A 9,510-nucleotide genomic window follows, 5' to 3' on the forward strand; every position below is an offset into this window, starting at 1 on the left:
TCAAGAAAGAGAAGGGAGAGGTTGCAGCTTGTTGGTCACAGATTACATGACAGGGCATATTGTGTGATGTAAAAAAGCAAACTGTAACTCTGCTGGTTACGTAACAGTGCTCATGAGCCCAGAAACTAGGAAGGTCTGCCCAGAGCAGCGACCAGCAAGCGGGAGAAAGGTGGCTAGGAGGGGAGGGAGGCTGGAGGGGGGGGGGGGGGGGGGGGGGGGGGGGGGGGGGGGGCTGGAGGGGAGGGATGCTGGGGGGGAGAGGGGCTGGAGGGGAGGGGTTGCAGCATGACTTGAAAATGCTGCATCCTCCTCCTCCTCCTCCTCCTCCTCTCTCCATCCCGTGCACAGTCGTCGTGTTCCCCCTCCTCTCAGTCTGCATGCTGTAGCCCTGCTGTGCGGTCCTCTCAGCCCTCTCCCTGGAACACCAATAGGAGGAGCCACCAACACACACACACACACACACACACACACATTCATACTCAGACACACACACGCGCACACACACACAGTCTGACAGCTCACAGCCTCTCTTCTGCACATTCACCGCTAAGCACCAGCCAGCCAGGCCCGTTCAGAGCAGGGGAGCCCAGCTGTGTCGCCACTCACGATGGATGTACTGATGAAGGGCTTCTCCATGGCTAAGGAGGGGGTGGTGGCCGCCGCAGAGAAGACCAAGGCCGGCATGGAGGAGGCGGCCGCTAAGACCAAAGAAGGGGTGATGTATGTAGGTAGGTTGTTCCACTGTCTGTATGTGCATCAGGTGCTTGGGGGTCCCACGGGGGTCCGTGTCTGGGACGGCCGTGACGAGTGCAGCTCCAGGCAGAGGGAGGGAGGAAGGGAGCGGGTGGCGTGAGTGACAGGCGGATGCTGCAGCAGGACTGGTGCAGGACAGGGGGTGGGGGAGATGCTGAAAGTTGTCCCTGGGCAGCGGGACGGCGGCCGCCGGGTCTGTGGCGGGTGAGAAGGACGGGCAGAGGGAAAGTCCAAGGGCACGGGCTCCGTTTATCAGCCGCCCTGCTCCATTCACATTATGGAGCAGCGGCAATTGTTTGGATTTAAAAATAGACTGAGCTGCATTTTTGGAGGCATAATCACAAATGAAACAAATGGACTTAAATGGACAAAAGCCCTTAATTAATATTAAACACGAATTAATAGTGAAAACGATGCTCCGATGCTTCGTGGCTCCGCCGTAGTTTCCCGTTCTCTCCTCAGCCCAAGCAGCGACTGCGTCACATCCCAAGGTTACCCTGAGTATCAGGCCGGCAGGGAGAGGGGGGATGCGAAAGTGGGAGTGGGGCTGAGGAGCTGGTGGAGTGGAACTCTGCGGTCCATCTTTTTCGGCCGCTCCGACGGTTAATCACGATGATGAGCCTCAGGGTGGAGGGAGGGAGGTGCCTAGTGTGCGTGTGACGCCGCAGCAGCAGAGTCTGGCCTTCCTCCCCCCTCAGCTGTTTTAAACAAGCCCCTCAGCCTCTCCCCTCATCCCCTCCAGCCACCTCAGGGAAGAGTGGAGGATGGAGGGATATGGAGGGGGGAGGGGGGGCTGTCGTGTGCCTTCTGTATGAACAGCTGGAGGGAAAGAGCGAGACACAGATAGTGATGATGGAGGAGGTGGGGGGATGAAAAATGAAAGAGTGGAGGAAGTAGCGGTGAACTGAGCGCCGATGAGGAGAGAAAAGGCACAGAGGAGAGAGAGGGAGGAGCGAGGGGACGTGGGTGAGGAGGGGTGACGTGGGCCCAGGCCAAACCTGGACCGAGCTGGACCAGCGCTGTGGTCCAAGCAGTCACACGACGCTCGGTGCTTAGAAATCACTCATTCATCGGTCAACATTTTCACAGAAAAACTGCAAGGACTTTAAAAACATCTCTACATAGTGAATATGCATCTACAAACATAATCTACAAACAAAGGGAACAATGAGCACTCTGATATTTCAGTTAATGACCATCGCTCTAAACCCCATCACCGCTAATGTACAAATCCTGGACTGAATGAACTAAACATCCTACACTTCTGCACATTTGCATTATTTCATAGTATAAAAAAGCAGCGGCACACTCTAATCTGTGCAATCTTCATTTACTGGGACAGTAAATGTGAGGTGAGCTCTAAATCTAGGATTATCATTTATTCAGTGCATGAATTCAACAACGGCTCCCTCGCTCTCGCTAAACGCTCTGCAGCGCCTGTTGGATCCACACCTTCATCTGTCCTGCTGTCGTTTCATAACGTGAAGGATGTCAGGTCGCGTCAGACGCGTCCTGTTCACGTCACCACAGGCTCCAGCAGAGCAGCAGCGCTCAGGTTCCCCCTCGCTCGAAAGGAGTCGCGTCATCGCTGCGTTTGTGTGCGTGTGTGTGTGTGTGTGTGTGTGTGTGTGTGTGTGTGTGTGTGTGTGTGTGTGTGCGTGTGTGTGTGTGTGTGCGTGTGTGTGTGTGCGTGTGTGCGTGCGTGTGCGCGTGTGTGTGTGTGACTGTGTGTGTGTGTGTGTGTGTGGGCGCGTGTGTGTGTGTGTGTGTGTGTGTGTGTGTGTGTGTGTGTGTGTGTGTGTGTGTGTGTGTGTGTGTTAAGCTGTACTGCAGTAGCTCTCAGTACTGACGCACGTGGCTCATGAACCAAGGGGAGCGTGTGGTGATGGAGGGGGCAGAAGCAGGTGGTTGCAGCAAAGACCAAACACTGAGCTGAAGTGATGTTTGGGTGCAGATTTATATTCTTCCTCTCTGACTTTTTGTTCCTTGCTTTGCCCATTATTCATCTTTGAAAGAGGCCTTGTCTCTCCTCCGATCCCTCGTGGGCACATTGCATAACCCCAGTTTAATCTGCTCGGGATCTGTGGTGGAGACGAGCAGAACGCGATAGATGGAGGCGAGAAGGATGTTCCTATAGAACATAAAAGTCAGCAGGGCTTTTAAAACGAGGGCAAAACGCACAATTAACAGGCAGAACAACAAGTCAGTGACTCTGAGAGGAAGTGAACACAGTCCGATGGTTGTATTTTTAGAAAGCATCCTGCTGACACTGAGTTTGTGTCAGAGCCCAGTGTCAGGATCTTTTGTTTGTAAAGTCAACTTTAGTCATGGTCCTCTGAAATTTGTAACAACCTGTTTAAACTGTGTTTTGTTTCCCAATCTCATCTTTAGGCAGCAAGACAAAGGAGGGAGTTGTGTCATCAGTAAACACAGGTGAGACGGGTTTTACCTCTACATATGTTTTAGAGGCTTGTGGACTTAATTGCATCACACCTAGCAAAGACTCATAGGAAGCCATTTAATGATGCAGCTACTAATGTAGCTGACGTAAGTCGGCCGCCCTGCACGCGTGTGCGTCTGTGTGCGTCTGTGTGCGTCTGTGTGTGTCTGTGTGCGTCTGTGTGTGTCTGTGTGCGTCTGTGTGCGTCTGTGTGCGTCCGTGTGCGTCCGTATGCATCTGTGTGTGTCTGTGTGCGTCCGTGTGCGTCTGTGTGTGTCTGTGTGCGTCTGTGTGCGTCTGTGTGCGTCTGTGTGTGTCTGTGTGCGTCTGTGTGCATCCGTGTGTGTCTGTGTGCGTCTGTGTGCATCCGTGTGTGTCTGTGTGCGTCTGTGTGCGTCTGTGTGTGTCTGTGTGTGTCTGTGTGCATCCGTGTGTGTCTGTGTGTGTCCGTGTGCGTCCGTGTGCGTCCGTGTGCCTCCGTGTGGCCTCTGACCCGCCTGCACTCTGCCCCCAGTGGCCAACAGGACCGTGGACCAGGCCAACATCGTGGCCGACACGGCCACGGCCGGAGCCAACGACGTGTCGCAGGCGACCGTGGAGGGCGTGGAGAACGTCGCCGCGTCGACCGGACTCATCAACCAGGTTGGTTGCCGTGGCAACCCAGCAGCAGCAGCAGCAGCTTCCAGCTGCTTCTTTTTATGGACATATAGTTCATAATAACATTTCATTCAGAAAATGAAAATGTAGAGCTAAATGTAGAGCTTGTTGTCATCACTGCTGACTTTCGTTTCTGCTCTGAATATAAATGTTAGATGATTTCTATTTAACATTTGGGGCCTTGCCTGCATGTTTTGTGTGTTGCCTGGTTGTTGTTGTTTCTTATTGTTTGTGTTTCGTGTGTGTTTCCCTGATAGGAGGAGCCTGTATACGAGGTGACTGTTGGAAAGAGCAGTACTGGGGTCATAGGTCACCCTGGGGGTGGGCGGGGTGGAGCAGAGACAGAGGAGGGGGGGTTACCTGCATGAAAAGTAACCAGTTTATTAGGTACACAGTGTGATGTAGCAGCGAAGCCACAGTACCTTTAAAACAAAGGTAGATTGAAAGTACTGATTGCACTAATTTAAACAGGTGAACCTAATGAACTGGTGATTCAGACTAAGTGAGCGTCAAGAGGAGAAATAGAAGCTGCTGTGATGTAAAGTCTGGAGTATTTTGAGTATTTTCTATACGTCAATGACCTGAAGGCTGCTCTCTTTCTTCTCATTCCGACGCTCACTTATTAATGTACTGATGATACTAAACGCTGTCATTCCCAGTCATGTAGTTCAGTAACACATGCGCTCAGCGCGTCAGACAGCTCAGTGGACCCGTTCCAGGCATGTGCAAAACCAGCCGGACGCTGGAAAGCTCTAATCAACTAATCAATCAACTTAGGGTTAACGCTGAACACCACTAAAAGCTGCGTACTGCAGGCGTTGGTGCTTGAAGCCTCCCACCCTCTCATCCCCTCACTCATTCATGTCTGCTCCACCTCTGAGCCGGGTCTGAATCCCCCTCTTCTGGTTTCCTCCCACAGGGAGAGTACGGGGGAATGGAGCAGGGCGGTGAAGGAGGAGAGGTAAGACGCCAGGACTGAGCTCACAGACGACGATGCAGCAGAGACAGGAATCCGACCAGAGGCATTTACTCAGTGAATGGCTCGTTAGGTCCACCTTTGCCCCTTTTCACCTCTTTCTTTCTCTTCCAGGGGTATTAGTCGTCTTCAGGAGCTCCCCTCCCACCCTTTCCAGCAGCCCCTGCTCCTCTCGCCTCGCTGTACCAGACTCCAGATGTTCAACATATTTTTTTGTGACTTAACTGAACCAAAACCTACAAGAGACTCTTCCAGATGCTGCACACCAACCCAGCCGCCACCCCCGATACTGCACCTCACCCTCCTTACGCCCCTCCAGCTGTCCCTCCTCACCCCCTCCTCACCCCTGCAGCCTGTAGCTCCCCCGTTTTGCCTTTCTCTCACCCGTGTGTTAGTGTCGTCCTGATATGAACCCCGATGTCGTTACTGCCCCCACGCCTACCAGTCGATAGGGAAACACACCAAGCAGTTACCGTTAACAGGCACATGCATGAAACACACACATACAGTACATAGCAAGAAAACGCCAGCATGGACGCAAACACTGGAAGAACGCATCATAACTACAGTAAACTAAGTCAATCGATCAGTCTACAACAATAGGTCACTCTGCGACTGAGGCCGGGTGTGAGCTTGTGTTTGTCGGCCTGTCTGCCCATTGTAACCCATATATGTGTGTGCATGTGTAGCTGCAGGCGTGTAACATAGAGGCTTTGTGCAAGGAGGCGGTGGAGGCAGATTATTCTGTTCCACGTGCTGCATGGACAGATGTGTAGAATGGCTTGTCAAGTTGTAGAGTAGCAGCTGTTCTGTGTAACTTTGTGCGGCTTAGTGTGCATTTAGACCAGCCGGAGTAGAAACGTGGAGAGATCACGCGACGCATCAACAACGAGAGCTTTGAAGATCGAGAGCTTTGTTTTCTTTAAAAATGCAAATGTGATTACCAGCAACTTGTACGTGCTGTTCAATAACCAGCGTAGCTCTGACTTTGGTAGGAAATAACCTGTTGCTGAGTCTGATTTTTCTTCCCTGTGTATGAACATCACATAGCTTTAATAAAGATTTAAACCATGCTGAGAAAGAAAATATAAAATGGGTTGTTTAGGTTTCAGAGAGGGAGGGAACTGGTCTGCTGTCGAAACAGAATGAAGTTTACGTGTAGGTTCTGCAAAGCTTGAATTAACAGATCTGTGGCTGTTTCACTGTAGTTTAGTCTTAACCTCTGCTGTTCATCCGTCCCAATCAGCCCAGTCTCATCTGTACCACATTAACCTCCCAGCTTCAGTGTCCTCATATGCACCGTATGTGTGTGTCTAAAGCTTATGTGTTTGTTATCAGAGGATGGGTTCAGCCAGCAAAATGTGTTTATGTGTGTTTGTGTCTAGTAGGTTTGTGTGTTTTTACTTTGAGGCCAATGGAAACTGATGACTGCATGTTTGCCTTATCAAGCAATCTGACATTTACACACACACACACACACACACACACACACACACACACACACACACACACACACACACACACACACACACACACACACTATACAGCACGTAAACACACAATCACAAACACAATTCACACACCATGTTTATGTTGGCATCAAAGCAGACTCGCTGATTTTATAAACAGTATCGATGAAAATAAAAAGATTTTGTTGAAATCCAACAACTGTGTCAATTTTATTAGGTGAAGATCACAGACAGCTGGAAATAATAATATAATATAATATAATAATACAATATAATGTTCTTGGAGTGATCACAACTCCTTATAATTATTGTTATTGTTGGATGCTGTTTTTATCATTATATTCTGACACAAAAATATGATGTCATACGACAACAAAGATGAACAAATACAATAAATTGCCAAAGCAGGCGATGAAATCTATTCGCCATTTCATCATTAGCGTCATGTGCAGTAGGTGGCGGTGTTCGTTTGGTTTAAGGCGTCAGCGGAAGTGGGTTCAGCAGAAGAAGAAGAAGAGCGAGCGGAGGCAGGTTAACTTTAAAACTGTCTGTAGCAGTCAGTGCGAGTTGGAGCTGTCCTACGTTGAGTTGTCTGTGGTTTTGTCCTCGTTGTGGGCGAGCCTTGAAATTGTTTACTATCAAAATAAACACTATGAAGAAGCGGATCAAACGAAGTCCCGAGGAGGCACCGGCAGGCAAACGTAGAAGAAGAGCAGCAGCTAAAGATCCACATGTTTCTGTTTTAAGGCTGAAAGCGTGTGAACGACTAGGTCTGACGCATTCTGCTCTCAACCCTAAAGTCCTGTTATACAAAATAGGTTTGTACCTTTTCACTTTTTATAGTGGTTATTGTTTTTTTCGTTTTTCAATGTTATTTGGTTGTAGACTTCAGGTAACGCTAGTCAGTGGTCAAAGGTATTGACGTTAGCTGCTGATAAAGCATTAGTGTCTGATGCTGCATGCTGTGTGTAGAATGCATAACAGGCCTGCACTTCGCTGGATTTACCAGTACCCAGATGTAAATGACATCCCGGCAGTTTGTTCTCCCCCAATGATCTTCAGAGACAACGTCTTTAATAACATTTAAACACAATATTTGCCTGTCGTGTAATTGTTTCACCTCTGATGCATCCAGTGTGTCAGTTATGGAGTCAATATTGCATTTATTTTTGTGTTTTTTACAGACGCCTGGCAGTTGATGATTAAAAACGAGGATCCCCCTGAGTCGAGGCCCAGATCCGAGCAGGATCAGTTCCCAGAGTCTTTGTGTATAAAAAAAGAACAAGAAAGACTCTTGACCGATCAGGAGGAAAAGCCTTTTAATGAGGCTGATGAGAGTGAATGTAACAAAGAGCTTACTCTTCAGACCAGAGACTCCAAATATGTCCAGACTGCAGCCAACACCCTGGTTCAGTCGATAAAAACAGAAAGTCTTGGAGATGAACATGAAAACTCTGAACCAACAAGTTTTCTGAAGCCAAATGATTCTTCACAATCAACCAAAGATGAAAAGGCTTCAGAATCTCCTAAAACTGAAAATAGGCACCATTTCACTGATGGTGATAAGGAATACAATTTCTCTAAGAAATGTTTAAAAGCCAAGAAAACTGTAGGTTCAAAGAGAAAACTAGGTAAGGATGAAAAACCATTGTGTTGTGATGTTTGTGGTAAATTATTTAACAAGCAATCTGTTCTTATTATTCACATGAGAGTCCACACAAAAGAGAAGCCATATGTCTGCGATGCTTGTGGTAAACAATTTAGCCAGACGTCTAGTCTTAAGAAACATGCGAGAGTCCACACAGGAGAGAAACCATTTACTTGTGATACATGTGGGAAGAGATTTAAATTCCTGTCCAATCTCAAGTTACACTTGAGAATCCACGCAGAAGAGAAACCATTTGGATGCGACACTTGTGGTAAAAGATTCACTTTGCAAGGTAACCTTAAGAGACACATTAGAGTTCACACAGGAGAGAAGCCATTTGCTTGCAGTAGTTGTGGTGAAAGCTTCAACCAGCTGAACACTCTAACTGAGCACACAAGGCTCCATACAAAAGAGCAACCGTTTCCTTGTATTTTTTGTGACAGAAGATTTACCCAGAAGACTAATCTTAAGACCCACATGAGGGTCCACACGGGAGAGAAACCGTTTGCTTGTCATGATTGTGGTAAAACATATAGCCAGCGTTGTAGTCTTAAGAAACACTTGATTGCCCACACGGGAGAGGGGTCATTCAAATGTGATGTCTGTGAAAAACTGTTTACCCAGTCAAGTAGCCTTCAACAACACATGTTAATTCATACAGGAGATAAAGTGTTTAGTTGTGACACTTGTGGTAAGACATTTAACCAGCGAAGCAATCTTAACAAACACATGAACATCCACACGGGAGAGAAACCATTCAGTTGTGATACTTGTGATAAAAGGTTTTACCAGAAGAGTAATCTGATGAAACACAGGAGAACCCACACAGACGAGAAGCAGTTTGGTGGTGATACTTGTGATAAAACGTTACACCAAGAGGAGACTCCTGCAAAACACATGAGAACCCACAAAGAAAAGAAGTTGTTTAGTTGTGATTCTTGTGGCAAAACGTTCAATCGAAACAGTGCTTTAAAGCAACACATGGGACTTTACAGATAAGGGAACCGTTTGGTTGTAGTGTTGATGCGAAATTATTTGCGTCTCAGGAAAGTGAGAATAAATTGTAACAAGATTTTTTTTTATTGCTTTCTCTCCAGCGATATTTGTTTCACTATAAGCATGATGCAAAATTGCTAACATGAAATAAAAAGGGTTTTTCTTTACTCTTGCAACTGTGATTATTGCCTTTTTTAAATGTTCTAATTTTAATCACTACACATCTGCAATGTCTGCTTATTATATGAGTTGGGTGTATTATTCAGTGGCCTTGTAAAAGATTGAACTTTTCCACTGTGACTTTATGAAACATCACTGAATATTTCCTGAATGAGTGGAAACTCTTTTGTTGACAGGCCTTCAGGATCATTGGGCTTGTTTTAAATTGAATCTGTGTTATTGCATAAAAACAGAAGATTACTAATCATTCATGATGATGATAATAATGTGCTAGCCAGGAGCAAGCCACAAAGTGGAAATGATAGTGTGGTTTACTGCAAAGCTAACGTGAACAGCCTCATGCTGTAGTGAAGGAACCAGGCGGAAGTGGCGCCGCGGTGCCCGGATGTGG

General features: G+C 47.5%; 2 protein-coding genes across 3 annotated transcripts; both read left to right on the top strand.

Annotated features, from left to right (window-relative positions):
• The first annotated feature begins 348 nt into the window (after positions 1-348).
• On the top strand, positions 349-6,494 carry sncgb (synuclein, gamma b (breast cancer-specific protein 1)). Of its 2 annotated transcripts, XM_029135207.3 has the most exons (6): positions 349-728; positions 3,145-3,186; positions 3,708-3,835; positions 4,108-4,125; positions 4,770-4,811; positions 4,941-6,494. In XM_029135207.3, exons 1-6 carry the CDS (start codon positions 608-610, stop codon positions 4,947-4,949), a joined length of 360 nt encoding a protein of 119 aa, XP_028991040.1. In that variant the 5' UTR covers positions 349-607; the 3' UTR covers positions 4,950-6,494. The 2 variants fall into 2 exon arrangements, with proteins under 2 accessions (XP_028991040.1, XP_028991041.1); XM_029135208.3 differs by lacking the exon at positions 4,108-4,125 and having other exon boundaries at positions 355-728.
• A 296-nt stretch (positions 6,495-6,790) lies between these two features.
• Positions 6,791-9,111, top strand: LOC114846425 (zinc finger protein OZF-like). Its single transcript, XM_029135341.3, has 2 exons — positions 6,791-7,113; positions 7,480-9,111. Exons 1-2 carry the CDS (start codon positions 6,948-6,950, stop codon positions 8,940-8,942), a joined length of 1,629 nt encoding a protein of 542 aa, XP_028991174.1. The 5' UTR covers positions 6,791-6,947; the 3' UTR covers positions 8,943-9,111.
• Positions 9,112-9,510: the final 399 nt, after the last annotated feature.

Source organism: Betta splendens, chromosome 19 (genome assembly GCF_900634795.4).
Source record: "Betta splendens chromosome 19, fBetSpl5.4, whole genome shotgun sequence".
Classification (NCBI taxonomy): Eukaryota; Metazoa; Chordata; class Actinopteri; order Anabantiformes; family Osphronemidae; genus Betta; species Betta splendens.

What these genes read in the sequence shown, in the direction of transcription:
- LOC114846425 (XM_029135341.3), top strand. Translation starts at nt 6,948, where the DNA reads ATGAAGAAGCGGATCAAACGAAGTCCCGAGGAGGCACCGGCAGGCAAA. An exon ending in AGTCCTGTTATACAAAATAG is followed by an intron (nt 7,114 to 7,479) that starts GTTTGTACCTTT and finishes TGTTTTTTACAG; the next exon opens with ACGCCTGGCAGTTGATGATT.
- sncgb (XM_029135207.3), top strand. Translation starts at nt 608, where the DNA reads ATGGATGTACTGATGAAGGGCTTCTCCATGGCTAAGGAGGGGGTGGTG. An exon ending in AGAAGGGGTGATGTATGTAG is followed by an intron (nt 729 to 3,144) that starts GTAGGTTGTTCC and finishes TCTCATCTTTAG; the next exon opens with GCAGCAAGACAAAGGAGGGA. An exon ending in TGTGTCATCAGTAAACACAG is followed by an intron (nt 3,187 to 3,707) that starts GTGAGACGGGTT and finishes CTCTGCCCCCAG; the next exon opens with TGGCCAACAGGACCGTGGAC.